Source organism: Propithecus coquereli, unplaced genomic scaffold, assembly GCF_000956105.1.
Source record: "Propithecus coquereli isolate 6110/MARCELLA unplaced genomic scaffold, Pcoq_1.0 Scaffold65, whole genome shotgun sequence".
Taxonomy (NCBI): Eukaryota; Metazoa; Chordata; class Mammalia; order Primates; family Indriidae; genus Propithecus; species Propithecus coquereli.
The window spans coordinates 7335945-7360055 of record NW_012152507.1 but is presented as its reverse complement, the minus strand read 5'-3'; the positions used below and the strand labels follow the sequence as shown (position 1 = coordinate 7360055).

Here is a 24111-nt window from a genome sequence, read left to right as displayed (position 1 = left end):
TATGTAAAAAAATTTAAGCAAATTCTTACTACTGTTTAAGATATTTGAAAACAGATCACAAAGTTACTACTGTTTAAAATTTCTTAAATATGTCTATACCCCTTTTTATTTTTTAACAGTAGAGGCAACATTTTAGAGAATTTTTTCTTCTTCTTAGTTAGTGATTTCAAAACTGTCATAAATTTAGACTCTGCAGAATGGCATTTTTGAGCTTTTCTGTTATTATAGTTAATTTGTTGGTTTTATTGGTTTTTCCAGTTTAAACATCCAAGTCAATTTTTCATTTCTGTGAAGGTACTTTAGTACATGTTTATTGTGCTTTGTTTATTCCTGAATTTGTAGCCATTTTATATCTTTGCATTATCCTAGGGGCATCATCCCAGGAGCTGAAAAACGTTAAGAAGCAAAACTGTACCATAGACCCTTTGGCAATGATAGAAATATCCTAGATTTGCATTATCTGGCCTGGTACCCACTAGCTACATGTGGCTATTAAACACTTGACATGTGGCTAGGACAATTGAGGCTCTAAAATTTTAACTTTATTTAATGTTAATTTAATCTAAATAGGCATATGTGGCTAGTGGCTGCTGTAATGGACGGTATAGCTAAAGAAACTCCAGGACTTGTTTTTTATTTTTTCGTTTTCACAGAAACTGAACAGGTTTATGATTTAAAGGTCATTGTGAAAGATTCACTAGATCTTTGAATAAATGATCAAACTCATTTATTCCCAAGAAGAAGATATTAGCTTTATCTTTAATTAAAGAGAGGGAAACATGGCAGTATTAGTGCAGCCACAGGGTATTTTCACTCATAATATAGAACAACCCTTGAATTTTTCTATTCCAGTAGCATCTGTTGAGAAAATATATCTGTTCTAGTTTTGTTTTTTTTTTTGACATTGAAGAAAATGGGCAGAAGAAAAATAAAAACATCTTATTTTGTATTGTGCTTGGTGTTTTTTACATTTTTATGTGTTATCTTTTCAAAACTTCTTAACAAGGGAAAAAGCTATGGCCTAGAATTGACATTATTTTCAGTTGTGAGGAGAAAATACTTCTCAGCATGAGAGAAACCTTATGATTGAGAAGGGGCTGTGGAAAGGATGACTCAAAGATTAGTTGGTAAAAGGCAATTATTGGATTTGGCAACTGTTTGAATGCAGGCTCCTAAGATAAAGAGTCAAAGATAACTGTGAATCTGAGCCAGGGTTAATACCGTGTGTGGTGATTTTATAACCTACAGAGGAAAGTGAGGAGGAACAGCTGGTTTGGGGTGGAAAATTAGTTTTAAACATGTTGATTTTAAGGTGATAATTATTGCATCCAGATGATGTCACAAAACACCCCAAAGCCAGACTGAAGGGCAGAGAAGAGCTAGCTCTTCATTAGATATAAAAGATTCAGGAGGCAGTTGCATGGCTTGCTCATTTTCATATCACATGCCCTTTTTTCTCCTCACCCAATCCATTATCTTCCCCCTAATATGGTGACCATAACAAATTTCATTAGAATTTTGTGTAAAGAAGATTGAAACATGGAAGAGAACACTCACTTGAGAGAATAAATATTTATGAAAACAGAATTGCAAGGAACATCTAGGCAAAGTGTAAAAGTAAATGACCAAAGAAGTTAGTGTATTGGGTGGTTCAGTGTTATGGAAGCTGAGGAAGGAGAGAGTTGCACAGAAAGAGGTAGATGTGAATTGTGCAAGGAGGTAAGAAGGCTTCCCTGTGACCTGAAGACTGTGCTTACATAAAAGCAGAAAGGTGGTTCCCAGAAGCTGGGGGAAGGGGGAAATGCGGAGTTGCTGTGCAACGGGTATTAAGTTTCAGTTACACAAGACGAAAAGTCCTAGGCCAGGCGTGGTGGTTCACGCCTGTAATCCTAACACTCTGGGAGGCCAAGGCGGGCGGATCATTTGAGCTCAGGAGTTCCAGACTAGCCTGAGCAAGAGTGAGACCCCTATCTCTACTAAAAAAAATAGACAGAAATTATCTGGACAACTAAAAATATATATATAAAAAAATTAGCCGGGCATGGTGGCACATGCTTGTAGTCCCAGCTACTTGGGAGGCTGAGGCAGGAGGATCGCTTGAGCCCAGGAGTTTGAGGTTGCTGTGAGCTAGGCTGACGCCATGACACTCCAGCCCAGGTGACAGAGTGAGACTCTGTCTCAAAAAAAAAAAAAAAGATGAAAAGTCCTAGAGATCTGCTGTATTGTGCCTATAGTTAACAATACTGTGTTGTACATTTAATTTGTTAAGAGGGTAGATCTCATGTTATGTGGGTATTTTTACCACAATAAAAACAAAGGAAGGAGGAAAAGAGGGAGGGAGAGGGAGGGAGGGAAGGAAGGAGTGTGCCCTTGATACTTTTCTGGAGAGTATAATATAAGCAGAGGTTGAAACAAGGATCTTTGGAACTGCCTGGGTTATTTTATTTTTTTCCTTTTCCTTTCCTGATTTATCCCTATCTGGGTCTACTCTTGATTTGGTTGAAAGCCTTTCTGCAATTACACTAAAATACTTGGTTCTGAGATTGAGTAGGTGTGACCATCAAACCAGTAACTCTGCTGAGCAGTCATTGAACATTTCAAAAGGTATAAAAATGTCTGAAAATGTGATTTTGGAAAACAAAACCAAATGAGGAGTCCAGAGCAGTCCAGTAGAACTCTTCTGCAGTGGCAAATGGAAATGTCTGCACCATCTTATACGGTAGCCACGGCCATATGTTGTTATTGAGTACCTGAAACGTGACTAGTGTGGCTGAGAAACCATGTTTTTAACTTTATTTAATTTTAATTAATTTAAATTTAGCCATACATGTCTGATGGTTACCCTATTGGACAACATAAGTCCAGAGATTCCAGAATAGTTAATCAGAGTATGAATTAAGTAGAAACTCGGTCCTTGAGCATTTTGGATTTGAAAGAAAAGCTGAGGAAAGGTATTACAATTTGGTCAGAGTTCCAGCTTATGGTTTTAAAATGAATCTTTTGGATTTAGTGCTGTCCTACTTCTTTTCTATTTGATCTTATTGACTTTAAAAACATACAGAGATATGAAGTGGATAGAAAAAAAATTTCATAGTAAAATGAGCTTATAGTAGAATTTGTGAACTGCTCTGATCATTTTTAAAATTATTTTTCACCTTCATATAAATATACAAAGCAGCCAACTAAGTAGTAGAGTCCTCACCAGAAAAGATGTTCCTTATACAGAAGTAGGAACTGGGCTGATCATTTCAAAAGCGATGACATTTTAAAAATAAGTTGAAGAAGGATACATGATGGCAAAACTTAAGTTATGTTAGTTTTCCCTTATGTTCAGTATGTAAACTCATCTCTTAAGTCAGATTATATCATCTCTCCCCTGGACTGTTACCATAACTTCCCAGTTGTTTTTTCTTTTTTTCCTTCTCAGGCCCAGGGGCTATATCACCCCCAGAATTATATTATTAAAAATACAGATCTGACACATCTCCACTTAAGAACTTTGTATACAAATAAGCATACAATAAAAAGTTTCAAACATGTCTTTGGATGCTGTTTTTCATTATTGACATTAGGAGGTTAATGGACATTTTGTCAACTGATGAAAATAAAATTGATAAAACATTTTTTTCATTAGCATATTGGCAGTAAACAACAAGTTTAAAGATATTTATAACCCAAACCCCAGTAAATCCATCTCTGGGAATCTTCCTAAAGAAACTATCTTAAATACCACAGAATATGTCCCAAATCTCTTTATGTGAAGATGTTCATCATAGCATTATTTATAACAGTGAAAACTATACATAACTTAAATGTTCAACAATCATGAAATGACTCAGTAAATGATAGTTGCTAAAATGTTGTCTTCCCACATCATGTTTTGTATGCATCTGCTTCAGTATGTATCCTATGGTATAGTTAGTTGCATGCATTTCTGCCAATCTAATCCTTACTTGTGTCCCCACTGTGCCTAGCACATTGCGAATGCTTAATGAATGTTTGTTAAATAAATGAACAAATCAAGGTTGACACAAGCGAAACTGAGTTTAAGTTGCTTCTTATAAATTGGTAAAAACTAAGAGGTGTTATATTCATTTAAGTACAGTAGCTTCCATCTCCATTCATAATGAAAAGGTGTTTCAAATTTAAACCTCTCCTGTCCCAGAAAATATTTTTGTAGATAAAATAATAATATCAAACATTTAAAGGTAAATTCAGTTGTGAATTATATCAAATTATGACTTTATAAATAAATCATATTAGTAATAAATCATTCTGTATCTCCTGGTACAATTTTTTTCTTAATCCTGCTCCTTGGATTGAAAGCCTGGTATATTGTAATGTAAAAGATTTTATGTTTTTTTCTCCCCTTTGTTTTCTCTAAATTTTATGTATTTTTATTAAAATTTCCACTTATCTGCCTATTATATTTTTCTCCTCAAACCTATGATTTTTCCTCATAATCAGTTTCTCTAGCTGTTTTGTTTATGTGAAGTGATCAATTGTCCAGAAAATTGCTTTTCACATACTAGTTCATTTAGATATACAGAAAATGTTTGAAATTTTGTTTTCTGTAATTTACAGAAGCCAGCAAAGGGAAGAAATCAGTTATTTCCTTTTATTTTTCTGGATAAATCTTGATTATGGTTGATGTAGACAAGAAATACCAATATTGGAATTCTGAATTAATCCTTTTAACATGCAGTCCTCTAGTGTGCTTGACCAGTATTGAGACCTATTTGTCATTACCTTATAAACATAACCTAGATGCCTAGTTATTTCCAAAACTTTACCAGTTTTAAGGTTATCATTATTTAATATATTTATTTCAATAGAACCCTGAAAATTGATGAAGACTGTGTGTTAAGCTCATGAGGGCAGGGATGATATCTGATTCTCAAAGTCTATCACAGTATCTGATTAGGCTCTCAAGAAATCGTTGTTGGATGCCTGACTGCCTACTTTTGCCATGTTGTTTTGTAACTGTAAAGAACTTTGTAAAGTTTGCAAAATAAAAGATTTAAGGGATTTAAGTAATTACTTTGTGTTGTAGGCTTTTTGATAGTAAGGAACAAGGAAGACTGAGGTTACCTACTAATGGACGGAGAAGGGGGAGAGGAGGAGAGAAGGAGAGAAAGAGTTTTCCTCATAGAAGCAGGTATCTGTTGATACCTACCTGGTGCTTCTTCGTTGTTTCCTCTTTGCCTCTACTTCTGAGTGGTATTTTGTTTCTCTTCTCTCTGTCAGATTGTCTTACTTTCCTATAAGTTTAGTACATAGTCCTGAGAGAACCTTACTGGTCCAGCTAGTTACCCTCAACTCTATCTGGGCATAACTTGTACATTAAGGCACCCATGGGCTCCGAACTACCTTCTATTTTGACTAGTTGGAATCTTGGTTTAGTCAGCTGTGGCCAGGAGACAGAGTCATATGAAATAGATATTGCTATTCTCAAATAAGGAACCAGCTAGAGTTCCTTTCTTGGCTTAGAAGTTTCCTCAAGAGGATTTGGTGGCACCTAAAGCTTAACACACTCTTTTCCAATATACATGTGTTCCCATGTTCCTTAATTTTCTCACTCAGTCTGTATAATCTTTATAAACCATGACATAGTCCATAGTTTTATGTTATGGCTTTGTAGGGCTTTTTTTTCCCCAGAAATTTAGACTATTACTTTTATTATAGAAAATTAAGTGGCCATTTCTCCCATCTCTTCTCCTGGCTAAGAAAGAGTTCAAAGCATGAGAGCCTCCTTCTGACTATCCCTGCTCCTAAACAGGCCTATGGAGAAGGAAGGAAGCTATTCCCTGATAGGAATTTTTGTGGCTTAAATCACACTTGAATAAGGACACTGAAATATTTTTCAATCAAAAAAATTTAATGAAAAATTTCAAAACTTAACAAAATACAGCATTCAGACATACCATTTGTGATCTACCTGTTGTTAACACTAACAGAATAGCAAGTGGAACAATTGGAATTACTGTATTCTTCATTTCTTAAACTAACCTCTACTTCTCCAATTTTTACATTTTTCTTAAAGTTTCAGAACTTGATCTTAGATATTTTTATGCTATTTTATTTAGAAAAAAGCCTACAGGCCAGGTAATTGCTTTGGAGAGTTATATGTAATTCTCTTTGAATTTAACCTTTCCTTTAGCTTTCAAATTGAAAGGGTAGTAATATACTATTAGATACAATTTTATTACAGAGTTTAATGGTTTTCAGTCATGTCAACTGTAGGCTACAGATCTATGGTGATACAGAATATGAACTCGGGGAAATGACATTTTGAGGAACCTGTGGTGCACCTAGCACTATGGGAGACGTTTGACCCATTATCTCATCCATACAATGCAGTTATAGGTTTTCTTTAATCTGAGACTCAACATTTACTCTGGTTTCACACGATTCTATTTATTTATTTATTCTGTTTATTATAGTACCTTAGCAATATATGTATACAAATTTAACTTTTCTTAGAAAGTCATTAATACATAAAACTTTTCTTTTAAAAATAGGATAAAAGAATCAGAGTATCTCAACCCTTGACAAGAGGACCAAGTGCCTTTATTCCAGAGAAGGAAGTAAGTTCATCTGTCTTAAAGTATATAAAGTCTGATTTTAAAAAATTACTTAATTGTATCAAAGAATATCTCCATTTTTAATATGGAAGTAAAAAATGTATTTTGCTCTTGGGTTTCTTATTCACATGTCAGAAAATCATGGAGATAATTTCTTTTCAGCTTCACTTACAAGTTTGACTGTATAATAATCTATCTTCTTATTTTAAAGTTAGATAGTACTACAAGGTTAGAAAATATAAATTTAACCATATTTGATTTCATATATAACTTTTCTGAACAAAGTGGCTAAGAATAATAAAATTTAATACTAACCTGAAGATTTTAAGTTTTAAAATGGCCACTGTTTCATGGTGATTATAGGTTACATAAATGTTAAGAAAAGATATTTTGAAATGAAAAAGTAAGTGTCCCCACTAAACTTATCAGATAAAACATGATGTTACATAAGTAGTAGTTACTCTTTTCACTTGGTTCTAAGTTTTTGATTGGACAGGATTTCACAGAATCTCCAGTACAATTCTGCACCTTTTGTGAGGATGGGGAGTCAAGATGGTAAATGCCAGGAAAGAGAGGTTATAAAATGACACAAAGGACATTATAATCAGTACAAGGTTTGTGCCTGTTTTGTGGGTACACATCTCTTTGAAGGATCACAGCAATGTGTAAGACCTTCTTAGATTCCTGGATGCCTCTCAGAAATATTTGGGCTAAGAAAAATTTAAAAACCACTAATTGAGTCTTTCTTTACTTTAAGGAGTTATTAGCTCATATTGTATACAGTTTTACTATGTATTGATTCACTATTTACTGCAAAAATATCATTTATCTTACAGTAGCAGGATTATTCCTATAGTGTTCTAAAATTAGTCAACAAATATTTATAGATCATCTATTTTGTGCCGGGCATTGTCTTAAAAGAAGGGACTGATAGAATTAGAATAATACCAGATCATTGCCAGAGTCAGCAGTTCTTTTTATATTCATATCACTTTTTTAGTGACCTTACCATTTAAGTGAAAATCCAAGAGACAGTAATATTTCAGGAGCTCAGCGGCAATAGCTGATCTGGGTGATAACCACGCATTAGAGAATCTGCAGTGCTTATGCCTCTTTCCTTCATATAGCTTGGGGCTGCTCTTCATTGCCTAGTATTCATAAAGACTTTCTGAAGCACAGTCATTTTCACTGTATATATTTGAAGATAATCTGGTTTTCAGGATCTGTTGCATCATATGAATCTATTAATGTACCCTAGGCATCCAATTAGACACAAGAAACTTCTGCTGGGGAAAGCAAAACAATAATAACAAATATTCTGTCCCTAATTGTATGTGGTTCATCTGGATCCTTTTATATTTTTAACTATCATCTTCGTCTCTGTAGTTGATGACATGGGGGAAAATGGGCAAATACTTGGCTCTATAATGAGTTACACCATTGTAATTAACATTTCCTCACAATTTACACTTTTCAAACATATTTTCTTTGGGATTAAACTTCCCTAAATCAGTAGTGCCTTTGTAAAATGTGTACTTATTTTTCAGAAAAGACTGTGAAGGGAGCTCTGAAGAGTAAACAGAGTTTCTTAATAGCACTGTGGATCTTTGGAAAGACCATTAGTCTGGCCTTTAGGAGATCTGGATTCTAGACTAGGCTCTGCTATTAATAAGTTGCATGAGCTTGAATTTAATTTCGAATCTATTTCCTTATCTCTAAATAAAAAAACATATTCTTCTTAAGTCTAGAACTCTAATTCTAAAATACAAATAAATAATGAACCAGTACTAGAATTATGCATTTCATGTCCATTAATACCCACAGAGTTGGGTCCTTCTAGAAGGTGCTAATAAGCTCTTAACACCTTCAGAGCCAGTTCTTGGTGTGATGCCCAAACTATTATTGTGTATAAAAGCTATATTTAAATAATCTATTTTTGAAAAAGTTCTTTTGATTCCCTAGGGTGGAAGATGTCCATTTTAATAACTTTCCTTGTTTTTAGTAATTAATATGATAGGCTCAAAATAGAAATGACAATCTTCTAGTGTCCTTATTAATTTTTCAATTAACACTTTCTCACAAATTATCATATATCCCTGTGTCCCTAAAAAGACTTCAGAAAGCTTTTTTTTTATGTTGAATAACAAAAGCAAACAAAAGATCAGACTGAAAATATTTGTCTAAAAATTATGTGGTCAGTTACCTTCATAGGCTGATGAGCTGAAATTGTAAATGTATGTAATCAAACGCTGCTGCTTTTGCCTCACCACAAATTAGTGTGAAAATGGTCAGGCAAGTGGGCCCTGAAGAATCTGCCTAGTGTGCCTGGAAACACAGATGGAAGCTTCTTTTCTTCAATTTCATAGTTGTGTGTATAATGTTTGATAATTTAACATTTGTTGTTTAATAAATTGTGGTACCGGAGCCAAAAATGAATGGTACTTTCTTTTTTTATTTCTGTTCCTAGTATGAGCAACTGCATAATTTCAGTGTCTGTTAATATCAAATGAATATTCATTTGCTTCAATAGCGGCATGATTTGTGTAAACCAAGTGTGTATTTATGTTTCAATAGTTATTTTGTTTTGTGTTTCTTGGTTATAAGGTTGTCCAAGCAAACACAGTGGATGAACGTACTAACTTTCTTGTGGAAGAATATTCTACATCTGGTCGTCTGGACAACATCACACAGGTCATGAGTTTACACACTCAGTACCTGGAGTCTTTCTTGCGGAGCCAGTTTTACATGTTGCGCATGGATGGTCCCCTTCCTTTACCATATAGGCACTACATTGCAATAATGGTAGGTGCTTAATTTCCTATTTTTTCCTATTTTCAGATAACATCTTCCTCACTTGTTCTTTCTCCCTTCTAAAATTAGAGTGAGTGTGTGTGTGTGTGTGTGTGTGTACATGTGTGTGTCTATAGAGCTACATGTAATTTTATAAACATAAGAATTGAGGAAACTGGTGGCCTTTTGGATACCAAGTCCCTTGGGTACATTTAGAATGCTTTAAGCCACTTAATGCACCAAATGTTTCTCACTGAATTTTTAGTAAAAATTTTATGATTAAAGATGCTTGTAGGGTCCAAAATAATATCCTACCAGTTTTGGTTTTGCTCTTGATGTCTTGTTTTTATTACTAATAAAAACACAAGTTGTTTATGACATTACTTAAGTCATTTTATACTTGAAGGATATTACTAATTTGGTGGAATAAGAGGACAGTATCAATCATCACTAATGGAGAATCTGTATAAGAGAAGAATTCTTAAATGAATTTTAACACTTTTAAATATAGTTCTTATTACAAACTGGTTATTATAATATTATTGGCAGGTGTTAGGGGTTAGGGAGAAGAATTATAAATTGGGATGATAGGCAGCAGGATAGAGAGGGATAGAAAGAAATTGCTACCATTGACTGTTAATGGAGAAAAAGAAAAACAAGAGCATGATGCAAGTGCTGTATGTATTTAGAGAGGTTAGGGGAACAGCTGGGCTGACAGCTAGCAGAGCCAGCCAGGAGTTAGCAGATTAGATTTTGCCACATTTGCTTTGATTATCTTTTTAATATTCTCACTCAAGTTTCACACGACAATAACAAAAAGCAGCATTCTGTGTTTTATTGAATGAGGAACTTGACTAAGACTATAATTTTAGCTTATGGTTTTGATGACAGTAAGGCTGAAAGCAGACTTTGAATGCTCACAAGCTAAGAGAGAAACAAGACAACAAGACGTAGAGAACAGAAACAATAAAACAATACTATTTTGCTGAGAACAGCCCTGAGGAAAAGAGAGGTCAAAAGTCTGCTTTGCATGGATTTATGAAATTGTCAGCATGAAGGCTGATTCTGACTGCATAGGAAGGAAAGGATCAGTGAGCTTCAGTGTCAGTTGAGTGGGATGATGTACACAAATGTGACTAAAATCAGAGTTATCTTAAAGGATGTAAGAGAAGTACCCAAATTAGCATGAATTCTGAATTGTTAGAGTATAAAGTTAATGAGATCTTATTATGTTTTAAAGAGGATACAGTAGATATATTTACCATAGTGAAATGGACATGAATTTCCTTGACTGGAAAGTGGTCTCTGGCTTAATCTATATACCAACGTCTAGACGAGGAAGTAATTGGCTTTAGGTGACAATTATTTGCTTGTACAAGTATTAGCCTCATGTATTGATTCAAGAATCTATTGCAGCATTATGATAGATATTTTAGAAAGAAGATTCTATAAGAAAAGAGTTACTGGCTATAAAACTTACCAACTCCACCTGAATTATTTGTTTAGAAATAGTGGAATGAGACTTTCCCATGATTGTTTTATCAACGAATTATTTTCTTTGTGCTTTAGGCTGCAGCTAGACATCGCTGTTCTTATTTAATAAACATGCATGTGGATGAATTTTTGAAGACTGGAGGTATTCCTGAGTGGTTGAATGGTTTGGAATATGTGCCACAAAGACTGAAAAATCTTAATGAAATAAATAAGCTGCTAGCACATCGACCCTGGCTGATCACGAAAGAGCACATTCAGGTACTGAGGATTTCTTTGAAATATAGAGGACTTTGCTTAGGACTTAATTTTAAACACTTGCACATTAAAAACTTGAAAAACAAAAACTATTATATTAATATGTGTAGAAAAGATAAATGTAGAAAGTCAGTGGGTTTAATATATGTACAAACAAATAATTCTCCTATTTAAGTAATCACTAATTAGCTTGTATAAGTACTTTGGTGAATGGCTATGAGAAAAGTTGGCTTCTCTTTTTAAGCAGTAGGTAGAACAAAGAAAATAACACTAACATGATAGTGAGAGCTAACATTCATGTAGAGACTAGAGCCTGCATTCTAGTCTCTACTCTGTTACAGGTTTGTGCCCTTTAGTAAATTAACTTCTATGGGCCTCAGCTCCACCATCTGTGGAATGAGAGGGCTAGATTAATGAGTTCTAAACTTCTTTCTAGTTTCTAACATTTCATAATGTTAAGATTCCCCAAAAACGATTTTGCAAATAAAAAAGTGATTTGCCAGCTGGTGTGTGAATGCCAAATGCCTTTAGAAACTAGAGCTTAGATGAGAAATAGAGTTGTGATTGACTTAGAGTATTTGTATTTCGAAAGGAGCTTCCATCAAAGGCCTATAGGACGAGATCATTATATAATATGCTTAGCACTATGCTTGGCACATGGTAACTAATCAATAAATAGGAGCTATCATCTAAATTATTATCAGTAGGATCCTTTGTTATTTAAAATCTCTGTTTCTAATGCACAGAAATGTCCTCGTCTTAATTACTTTGTGCCAGATCCTTTGGTGGGTAAAGATGAAGACCCTAACCCTTGGATGTGCTTGGAGTCTAGGGGAGGAGATGCAGGGGGTAATGATAATGATCACGGCACAGTAGTGTATGAATGTGTGAATAAAGAGAATGGATCAGAAGGTTTGTCGAAAGAGGTGACATTTGAGGTTGGTCTTGATGAATAAGTGGGAGTTTTCAAGTAGAGGAGAGCATTTACAGAAAGAATAGAGCACGTAATGATATATATTGGAAGAATAGCTAACAGCTTCAGGTTATTGAAGTGGAGGAATGTTTATATAAGGTGGGGGATGGGAAATGGGAAGAAATGGAAATGGCAAGAATCATATTGAATGACCCAATCAATACCGTATTAAAGAATTTGTTGGCGGGGTACGATGGTTCATGCCTGTAATCCCAGCACTCTGGGAGGCTGAGGCGAGAGGATTGTTTGAGGCCAGGAGTTGAAGACCAGCCTAAGCAAGAGCGAGACTCCATCTCTACAAAATATAGAAAATTAGCCAGGTGGGTGATTCATGCCTGTAGTCCCAGCTACTCTGGAGGCTGAGGCAGGAGAATTGCTTGAGCCCAGGAGTTTGAGGTTGCAGTGAGCTATGATGCCACTGTACTTTAGCCCGGGCAACAGAGCAAGACTGTCTCAAAAAAAAAAAAAAAAAGAATTTGTATTTTATTCTCAGAAAGTTATGGTCTCCAAAGTTATGTTATGGTACCTCAGGGGGTACACAAGACAGTCTTTGAAAATATTAGTAAATGCAGGGGGGATGTATATAGTCTTAACCTTTTAAATTTCTATATTTGTGTATTTTATATCATATTTATATAACTATTCTGTATAAAATATATTTTATAAGTATATATTAATTTATAAATAAATATATATACTATAAGGGTTTGGTCCCCCAGTTGTTACTGTTGGAAGTATATGTGATCAAAAGAGCTTGGAGATGAATATGATAGAGAATCAAGAATCATTAAAGGCTTTTGTGCTGAGTTGTAATATAAATATATTTGGCGATGGAGAAGATAAATCACAAATTGTACAGACTAGAAGCAGGGAGGCCAGGCATAGTACTGCACCTGAGAGATGATGTTTTTAAAAAAAGTATGGGGAGATAAAGTGAAGAAGTGAGACTGTAGTACTTACAGTGCATGAGAATAAGCAGGACTTGGTGACTGGCAGGATGTAAGGATGGAAAAAGGGGATGAAACAGGGGAATGACTGAAGTTTCCTTCTTCATGGCGTAAGCATCGCATGCTGCCAACAGATTATGACATCCACAAAGTGATGTCCCATTGCTGAAGGAAATACAGGTCTGTAAGTCAAAATGGAGGTGGGATGGGGGAAGAAATAAAATTGAATAGTTATTTACAGATAAGCAAAGGTCAAATTGAAGGAATGAATGTTCTATCCAGGCAGATATTGTACAAGGAAAGAAGATAATGGATGAATACAGTAATAGCAAAAGATACATCTCAGGGTAGAAAATGTAGTTTTCCACCAACCTTTTGCAAAGTCAAAGGAGATTAATGTCAAGAAGGGAGGAAGTGAACAATGTAAATTCTGCAGAGATTGAATAGGATAAGGAATATGTGACCTTAGTGAATGTAGCTTCAAGAGTTTATTTGAAAAAGAAACCAGATCATAATGAATAAAAAAAAGTAGAAATGAATGAGAGGTGAGAAATTAGAGACGATGAATGTTGTCTGTCCTTTCAGATTTAATGATAACCGTGGAAAGATTGGCAAAGGCATTATAAATTCTACCAAATCTTTTGGAAATCTCTCTGGCAGTATTATCAAACATCATAAAAATATTAATATTCTTTGCCCTAAAAATCCTATTAGGAAATGTTTCTAAAATATGAACAAAGCTATAGCATGAAGATGCTATTTATAGTAGCAGATAAAAAAATTTAGACGTATGTGTGTCTGACAGTATGGGAAGGAGAAGTAGTTATATACATCCATTGATAAACAATAAAGGCCTATGATTAAAAATTAACATCACAGTGTAGCCTCATGAGAAATGAACCTTGTCAAAATGTCAAATTTGAAAAGCAGAAAAATAGATGTATGTGATTATAACTGTATAATAATGCTTATAAAAATAAAGGAAAATATGTAAAAGTTATATTAGGGTGGTAGAATTTGACTTTTTTTCCCTTTCTTTTCCCTGGGCTTTTGGTAATAAATTATATATGTGTGTGTGTATGTGTAATAGTTTAATAATGGAAAGTAAAGCAAAAGAAAGCAGGTTTTTTTGTTTGTTTCGTTTTACCCTTTAAGTAGGTCAAATGAAAGTTTTAGATTTAGGGGGAGGGGAAGGAGAGTGATGAGATCCTTGCCTACCCCAAACCTCCCTCTACACCTGAAAGAGAGGCTGGGAGAGAGAGAGAGAGAGAGAATACCTATAGGCAAGAACCCCTGAGGGATTAATTGGTGGAATTCACTCTTGGAGAAAGTGGGTGGAAGAATTACTGATTTTAATGGCTTCATTTGTGATTCTATCATTTCAGCTGGAAGATCAGGTAAAATAGCATATGAAAAAGAGCTTTGACATTTTAAAAATTCTTATTTAAATGAGAGGTAGTCTTCTATGGTTTTGTCATCTGCTGCAGGATTTTTCTCCCTCAGAAGGTATATAAAGGATATCTAAAAGTTAAATTGCCGAATTGGATTTTTATGTGATTTTTGTTAGACAAAGTTTCCCAAAAACCTTAAAATTAATGATTTTGCTAGATAATCTTTAAAGTCTCTTCCAATGTTCTGTGATTCTCTGAAAGTATCTCATTAAAATAACATAAATAATATATAAAATAATACATAAAAGTGCTTTGGAAGCAGAAGATCTATTATATAATAATGGACTTAGAAGCTACAACATAATTATATTGTTAGGTTTGATAGCTTTACTAGAACAGTTTGTCCAAAGCCATATTTTTAATATTAATATATGAAACATTCTTAGAAGAGAGTTTTAAGTTTTATTACTATAAATGTGTTACAGATCAACCACGCACGTTGTATTGCCCACGGCACGGAGAAGAGCCAATACACTGAGACAGTTGGAGTTGTAGCAGAAAAAGCTGCATATGGCATAGCGCCAAGTGAGGAGACAGGAGGAATTTCTCAAATCTGTATCCCTGAGAATTTGGGAGAAAGGGTTTTTAAAGATAGTTTGGCAGGCAAAGGGCTAGGCAATTGGATCTGCTAAGTGGCTGGGATCAGGGTGGAAAAAATTGTCTTCATGTGTTGAGTTTCAGTCCCCCCTTTAACAGAATAAATCTCATTGCAGAGTTGTATTGTAGTTAAAGGATCCATTCACTGACCACTGTTCTCCTGATCCCAGGGAGTAATGTGGCCAGTTTTGCAAAGAAAAACTGTTTGCAGGTCAATGGGAAAAACCTGAAGGACTTACAATTTTCGAGAAATCATCCCAGCGGGCTACCTTCTGGTATGGCGGATGCCGGCTCCCCCATATTGTTGTTTATTCTGTTACAAATTTGTCTCCAGCTCCCAAAAGAGAGTCTTCGGTAGTTTGTAGGGACACCCAGTCTGCTGGATTGGACCCAAGTCAAACTTTCCATTTACTTGCCCTGATAGGAAGCCCAAAGTGTCAGAGAGAAAACAGTACAATAGGTGTAAGTGCAGCCAATACAGTGAGATAGCCGAAGTTTCAACAGAGAGAGAGCTTAATACCGCAGAGCGCCAAGCGAGGAGATGGATCTCCCCTGCTGCAACCCCGGCTGTATTGGCTCTTCTCTGTGCAGCGGGCAATACAACTCGGTTGGGCTGTAACAAATGGATATATGAAATTTGGTAGATTTTCCATGCTTTTAATTAAAATTTCTTTGAAGCAGTCTACGGTTTTCATATATGCTCTGATTTGCTTTCTCATTCCAGAAACTTGTCAAAACTGGAGAAAACAATTGGTCTCTGCCTGAACTGGTACATGCTGTGGTCCTACTGACACATTATCATGCTTTGGCAAGCTTTGTTTTTGGTAGTGGTATCAATCCAGAGAGAGATCCAGAAATCTCCAATGGATTCAGGCTAATATCAGTCAACAATTTCTGCGTTTGTGATCTTGCAAATGATAACAGCATAGAGAATGCATCCCTTACAGGCAGCAACTATGGGGTTAGTTTTCTTAACTGTTTTTCTTTACTATTTTTGCTTTAAACTTCTTAATGTTAAAAATGCCTAGAGAGAATTTATTCTCTGATTAGACAGGATATTATATACTTGAAGTATTTTTGCATAATTTTTAATACTGTAAAAATTTAACCAGTACTTAAAGTTCTGATTTGTCTTAAAAAGGCTTTTAAAGCAAATATGTATCATTACAAATTATAAAGACTAAACAATGATGCATTCTAGTAAACATAGGCTTTTAATGTTATACCTTTTGCATAGCAGGTCCCAGAAAAATGTGTCTATGTCTATAAGACACTGGAACGACCAATAGAAAACGTATCTTATTAGAGCAGACTGTAGAAAATTTGAGGCTGCCTCATTTTTAATAACCTATAATTTAATATATACCAAATGCTAGAATTCTAGATTTAATACATATATATACTTATAAACTTTTTATAATTATAACTGAAGCAAAAATACCATACTTCTGAAAATGTTTGACTGTGTCATATGATTCTCTCTGGAGTTAGTGCAAAGCCCACTTAGGAACTTAATAACTGTGCCTGTGCCTCTGTCCATAAGTGACACTGGGAGATGGAGACATTTACTGGAACAATTTTTAATATTAATAGCATCCAACATTATCTTATCTGGTTCCAGATTGTGGATTCTCTAAGTGAACTAGAGGCCTTAATGGAAAGAATGAAAAGGCTTCAAGAAGAAAGGGATGATGAAGAAGCATCTCAGGAAGAAATGACCACTCGTTTTGAGAAGGAGAAGAAAGAAAGTCTTTTTGTGGTCTCTGGAGATACTTTTCATTCATTTCCTCATTCAGGTGCTTTTGTTCACTTCTTTGCCTTATAGTTGTTCTTAGAACCCTGACAGAACGACCTTCAGTATTTTCCATATGGATATGTAAAAATGATTCTACTACCATCTTCCTTTTATTTAGTTTTCCTCCTCTACCTTCCCCTAATTCTATTGCTTTCCTCCTTAGGCTAGTGCATCTTTGGATGTATTTCAGGCCCAGTTAAGAGAAACTTTCAGCTCTGTGGTCTATATTCTATCCTTGAAAAAATGTTATTCGAAGCAGACCAATGGCTTATAAAGTTAGATAGGAATATTTAATTCATCCTACTTTTGTGATTTTTTAAAATGATAAGTGAAATCTTGTTTCAATAGATATAATTTTTAAAAAAATATCTTTGTCTTTTTTGTGGGTAGGGTGTGTGTGGGAGGATTATTCTCACACTGCTGCTTTTCCAGATTAGTTCTAAAATTACATTGCACTTGCATTTGCATTTCTTTGGAATTCTATAAAATGTATTATTTAGGTCATTTTCTTAGATTGAATTTGGAGGAATTCATTCTGTATTAAAAGCTAGGAATCTTTGCTCTAGTTTCAAAAACATAGTTATTCTAATACTCTAAGAGACTTTGAAATGGAAAGGGAACTTTTCAATTACAACTAAAAAAGATATTGAACACCACATAGTAAATGCTATTAAAATAGCATAGACTCGATACAAAGCTTAAACCCTTCAAAAGTCATCAATTTACAGAACATTTCTTTTTAAAATACAATTCCATTGGTTTAAAAGAGACCTTCAAAATTACTTTATTGTCAGTCTTGGTCAGATGCAGTGGCTTACGCCTGTAATCCTAGCACTCTGGAAGGCTGAGGTGGGAGGATTACTTGAGGCCAGGAGTTCGAGAGCAGCCTGAGCAAGAGTAAGACCCCATCTCTACCAAAAAAAAAAAAAAAAGACTAGTCAGTTTCATAAATTCTGAGAATTGTTTTAGCTGTAACTTGTTTGTTAATGTTAAACATAACATGGACCAGTAGCTCTCAGTTTTACCAAGAACAAGAACCCCTTTTATCATTTCCCTTAATGATCTTTTTTATAAAAAATTTTATCTACCAAATTGGGTAACTAATTTAACCCATTTAATTAATATCATCCATTGAAGACAACTATAACTAAAATCGGACCCTCTTATCAGCAGGAAATTCCAAATAAAGAAACTTGGTGTTTTAGTTACTGGTTTAATATCATTCTGCAAACATTTATTGAGTACCCCATATAGTCTCAGCACTGTGGTAGGTACTAAGGTTTTAAAGCTAAATAAAACATGATTCCTGCCCTCAGGGAACTCTCATGCTAGTGGGAGGGAAATAATTATAATACCTAACAGAATTTAAAAGATGTATAAGCCTATAAAAGGGCTTATAGGCTTGTTGGGGGAATGGAGTGGACAGAAGCAGGGCCTAGAGGAAGAACTCCTGCAGCCCTTGGCTCTAAGGTAGGTCTTAACAGACTTGAGCATGGCAAAGCCAGGCAATGGCTGGGAGGTACAAGAGAATGTGGTAAACAGCATCCAGGTCCAAGCATAGGCACAGTGATGAGGAAACAGGATGCTAGGTACAGGAGCCAAATGGTTAGAAAGACATCTGTAACCTTAAGGAACATGTGTCCTGCATATTTGGGACATTCTGAGCTGAGATGTCTGTAAAACATCCACTCTGGAAATGTCTAGCACAGAACCTCTCAAACTTTGATGTTCTTATGAGTCACTTGGGGCATCTTGTTGAGATGCAGATGTTGAGTCAGGCAGTTTAGGGTAGGGCCTCGGAAGCTACATTTCCATTGAACCTCCATGTGATGCAGTGCTGCTAGTCTGCAAACCACATTTGGAATAGCCAGGGTATAGCAGAGAGGTTTTTAAGCTCAAGGTAAAATTTTGAAAGTGATCAGTATATAACTGGGAGCAGAAATCAAAAGAGTTGATCATAAAAATCATCCAGAGAAAACAAGTGAGGGCAAATGAAAATGATGAGCCTAGGGTGAACCTTCTAGGTAAACCAGTATTTTAAAATGTAATCATTTTTGTTAGGGTTAGTTCTATCTATTTGCTTTCAGACGCTAATTTTTAAGAGCTTCATTAAGATCACTAGAGCTCAAAGGATATAAATGTTTTATTTCTTTTAGGTCTTTTGAAATATTGAAAATATATTTTGGATTCCAGTCTCTATCTTCTTGGATTCTTGAGCAGGGACTACTGCCTTTAAATATAAATTTATACTAGCAAGTTTTGGATCCTAGCCAAAAATTTTGTTCTAATTTTAATAGAAGAGGCCATATCATGTATAAATCATTCAAGGAAATAATTTCATTATATGTGTTTTTTACTCTTGGCCATTGTCATACTAAATTTGCTAGCTACACAAAGAAAATATAGAAAAAAACGATTCACTACAGCAGCTAATTATTTTTATAGACTTACCATGTTTTAAACTAGAAATAGGAATTTATTTTTTCCTATAAAAAATTTCTTAGTTTGATTGACCAATATGATAAAGCACCCCAGATTCTATGTAGGGATTCAAAGAATAATTTTTCTTTTGAAGAAAATAAATCTTTAAAGTGTTTTATAGAGTTCACATGCTGTAGCTTGGTAACAGGGTTAACTAGCTTTTTATTTATTTATTTTTTGTTTGTTTGTTGTTTAAGTTAGAAAGGTATTCAATTCCATTATTTTCTCTATTATGTTAGTAGCTACTTCTTAGGGACAGGAGAATGCAGATAATGAGCAAAATGCTATTTCCTTTGAATACAGACTTTGAAATATTTGTTTAGATAGAATTAAAACTATTGTTTTAGATTTGTTGATCAGAGTACTAATTTTAACTTCTTAAGACAAATTTAGGAAAAAAAATTTGTGGATTGAGGGACCTTTGTACATTTCTTTTCGTGTGCAAAATTGTCTAGAAAACAGGTCCTAATTAACTCCTAATTTTAAATTAATACATAGAGTTTTTCCTAGGATCAATGCTCTTATTTGGTTAATTATTCACTTTTTATTGTTAATTTTAAGATGTTTAAAAATCAGACAACTTGAAAATGTATATAAGCAAACAGAAACTAACATCAAAGGCAAAGGAACCAAGTATGTAATACTCAACTCCAGTATCAATATTTGCCAAATGTAACCACCTGGTTGTACAGTATGGAGGGAAAAATCACTTCCAGAGAGACACTGCTCTGCAGAGTTTCGTTACTCACTGTTCTTGGTTTGATTTTACTTTGCAACCCACAAAACTCTTAGTTTTCATAGCAGCCTTGGCAATTGCTACTACATTTTTTTTCTTAATTTCTATTGAGTATTATGTAATGGACCGAAAGAAGGGAAGTATATGCTAGTTTGTAAACATTAAGAGCTAGTGCATTGACAATGCCATCTTAAAAGTGTTTCTATTCACCTGAATAGAGTGCTGGAGCACACGGGGAAGACAAAGTGGTTGTAGAACTGGACTGGAGAAAAGCCTAAAAATGTCTCTTCAGAGAACTGAAAGTCGCTTAAAAGCTTCAGATCAGTTCAAGTAATTTAATGTTTAGAAGTTTTCCATATCATTTTATACCAATCCACATTGTATTACTTATTGACACTTAGTACTGACAATGGTATTAGTAACTTACAGTCGATATTTCTTTTGATATTAATGAAACAAAGAAAAAATAGATACTAAGTGTATAGCATAGTACTTGGTATATAGTAAGTCCTCAATAAATGCCAGTTTGTTCTTGTTAGAGAATAAACTTAGGTAAGAATTTTAATAATATACATACAAATTGGGTAGTCTGGGCACATCTTTCCTACCATTTTCAAGCACCCCAGTTGGTCTACAGCAGCAACATAAAGAAAGATAAAAACTTCTGAGAAAAGAATATTGTTAGGATTTTCATGAAATAGCAAAGATTAAAGATAACGAAGTATTACTAGTCTTCAGGTATTTCTTTTGGAAGGATTACCAAATGTTTTTTAAGCCTCTGAAGATTTTGTGCAGTTAAGAAGTATAGTTTTTATTATGCCATAATATTGTTTTATTAGCTATTTATTTTGTATTTATTTATTATTTATTAAATGTCAAACTTAATACTTGTTAAGAAAATATTGTTCCTTGCATGGGAAGAGCTAATTTTTTTTTGAGAAATATATGTTCATTTTCTAGAATAGAAGTAGTAAATAAAGCTTGTTCATTCCCTTTAAATGGTTAAAATCAGGAAAAAATAATTATTTAATATAAAGACAAGACTAACCTAAAATAAAAAATGAATTCAAAGAGAATTATTTTTACCAAAATTAATATTCATTGGACATTTGAAAATTTTCAGTGGTGAATTTTTTTTGTAGCATCAAATGTGCAGAAGTCAGCTGTCTTAAAATGTTATCATTGCCTTCCTGTCTTCCTGAATGCTACTTTGGTAATATTCTAATCACAGTCTAATTAGTACATTGTTTACTCCATATGTTGTGTACTTTTTTGTTTTCATGTACACAGAAAGGTACACATATCTTAGGTGTTAATCTCAGTGAATGCTCACAAACTGAACCCTCCCATTTAACTAGCACCTTCCTTAAATTAAGGTGATGATAGTGGCATCCAAACGCCTGCTTCCTGATCCTTCTCCCTGTGTGCTTTAAAAAGCTCAAAGGGAACTATGTTGAACTGATTTTTACTGTGACTATGTCCAGATGAAACACCATGTAATTTTAACAAATTTTATCTTAGAGTTAAACTCAAAGTTGTCTTTATCTTTATCTCTTCTCTTTCCCTACTTGCTACTTCATTCCCCAGGAGAAATAAAAAAAATATTTAAGCTTTATACTCACAGGTCTATCCTATCTTCCATTTCCAAGTTAGTAAAACTATTGTATTGATTTTTTGCTACTACTGCTTAGATATTTGAATCTAGTTAGTTTTTTACCTGGAAATCTACAAATAAATGGTAAGATTGCCAGTATTTGGTAATGAAATTGTACGCAAAACTTTAGCAGTAGATACAGTAAATGAAGTTAAGCCATGGAGTCAATATCATCACTTTAGAAATCCATGGAAAAGATAAAACATGGAAGAAAATGGATTTCACTTTTGTTGTCTTAACTATGTACAGTATCCTTAACACTAGGTTGTTCATTATTCTCTGTAGATTTTGAGGATGACATGATTGTAACATCTGATGTATCTCGATATATCGAAGACCCTGGTTTTGGGTATGAAGACTTTGCTAGACGAGGGGAAGAGCATTTGCCAACATTCCGAGCTCAGGTATGAGATGTCTTTAATTCAGAGACACTAGAACATACTGTCATTTTAACGGTTAAATATTGAAATGTAAATAAATTGACTTCTAAAGAAATGGACAGATTTTTTTAGATAGGATCTGTAAATCTTTTTATTTAATCTAGTTTTCATCTTAGTCTAATTTGAGGTCCCAATAGATGGATAATTAGTTTAATATTTTCCCCCTAAGAAGGCAAAAGTAAACTATCTGCTTTATTGAGTTATTTGCATTATATCATGATAGTTGTATATTAGTTCATACCATTCTTGGAGGGGAGCAGGGAGGAAATCAAGTGATATGGTCACATTTATAAGCAAAAAGGCATTTAGTAATAAGATCATACACTAGTAGTTATGGGCTTAAGCCCTAGCCCTACCTCCACCCCTAGAAAATAGCCACAATAGTCACATGACTTCTTAAGAGGGTATAAGATTGAATTAAGACAAACTCCTTCATGTTTGTTTTAGATGATCTGCTAACTGTCCAAGTCTCTGAATAGGTTTGGTCACATAGGAATAGTCCAAGATCTCCTGGGGTCCTTCCAGGTAAGAGCATAGTGTGCATACTACCTGACCGTAGGAGGTGGCCATAGTTCATTACCAATGTGCCAAACTCTGGACCCTGTGAGGAAACATCCTAGCACATTGATCTCCAAACTGATGTTGGCAAAGCCTTAGTAAAGTTTCAAACCTAGAAACTAAATTAGAAATATTTGTACTTATTTGCTTCAGTAATTATATTTAATAAAAACAGAGTTTAAATGGAGAATGCCCACTTTGCAACTGGATTCATTTTATTCTTTTAGGACTATACTTGGGAAAATCATGGGTTCTCCCTGGTGAACAGACTTTATTCTGACATTGGACATCTTCTTGATGAAAAGTTTCGGATGGTCTACAATCTCACATACAACACTATGGCCACCCATGAGGATGTTGACACAACCATGCTACGCAGAGCTTTATTTAACTATGTTCACTGTATGTTTGGAATCAGGTATGTTCATTATATAGACAGTTTTATACATTTCTAAATGAAAATTCTGGCATAAGTCTTATTTACATCCTGTTTAGGAGTATATGATTCTGGGGCAAAGTATTACCTGTGGACTTCTGATTTAAAAATTTAATTTCTTTTTATAGAGAAGCATTTTTCTTTAAGTGTTGTGAATTTTAACATTGATGAACATATAAATACAGTAGTAAGAATTTACTAAGGAAGGAAAAAAGCATCAGCAATCATTGGGGGGCAGGATACAATCAGACTAAATTTGAGAATTCTTTCTGGAAGAATAGGTGAGTTTTTAAAAAGACATGTATTGTGTCCCTTTAGATCACTGTAATAAATTCTGACTTGTTTAGTTAGTTTGTTTTTTAAAATTCATTTTTAAAAAATGGTAATAGGTTATAAACAAAACTAGAATAGATTTTGCCTTCATAAGGCTTATATAGTTCATACAAGAACAATGAAATGAAATATATATCAGCCACTATAAATTAGTGGCCTCTAAATTTAGAAAATTAGCCTTGAGGGGACAGTGAGTAAATGAGTGAACCTGAACAATCTAATCAAGAAAGCTGCATTTGGAGAACACGCCTTGTTGAGCTGGGTTTTGAAGGCTTTTATGGAGATAGATTTGCAGACAGAGAAAATTTTCAGTTACGAATACATTTAACTTGACTGTATACTATATCCCTTTCTGATATATACCAGAAAGCCTTTATGGGGTAGAATTCGAAGTCAATCTATTAAGCAAAGTATTTTCTGTAATTTTAACTAAAAAACTCTAAAATTTCCTGATAAATCAACTAATAATACAATATTCTAAAAGATACTATTATGGCAGTATTAATAACTGAGCTATTTGTCCATTTACCATCCTAGACAATAAGTTATCAAAGAATCATCATATTTTAAAACACATATATATATTG

General features: G+C 34.2%; 1 protein-coding gene across 3 annotated transcripts in view; it reads left to right on the top strand.

The window, feature by feature from the left end:
* Positions 1-24111, top strand: part of SESN3 (sestrin 3) — a 69451-nt gene that overhangs the window by 34853 nt on the left and 10487 nt on the right. Inside the window, exons 2-8 of one of the 3 annotated variants that reach the window (XM_012660067.1) lie at positions 6522-6587; positions 9189-9386; positions 10944-11126; positions 15816-16052; positions 16713-16887; positions 22043-22161; positions 22983-23173. In XM_012660067.1, coding sequence (XP_012515521.1) covers positions 6522-6587; positions 9189-9386; positions 10944-11126; positions 15816-16052; positions 16713-16887; positions 22043-22161; positions 22983-23173 — 1169 coding nt within the window. Of the gene's footprint in view, positions 1-6521; positions 6588-9188; positions 9387-10943; positions 11127-15815; positions 16053-16712; positions 16888-22042; positions 22162-22982; positions 23174-24111 lie in introns of those variants that run through there. The other 2 variants (XM_012660069.1, XM_012660068.1) reach the window with 2 other exon arrangements.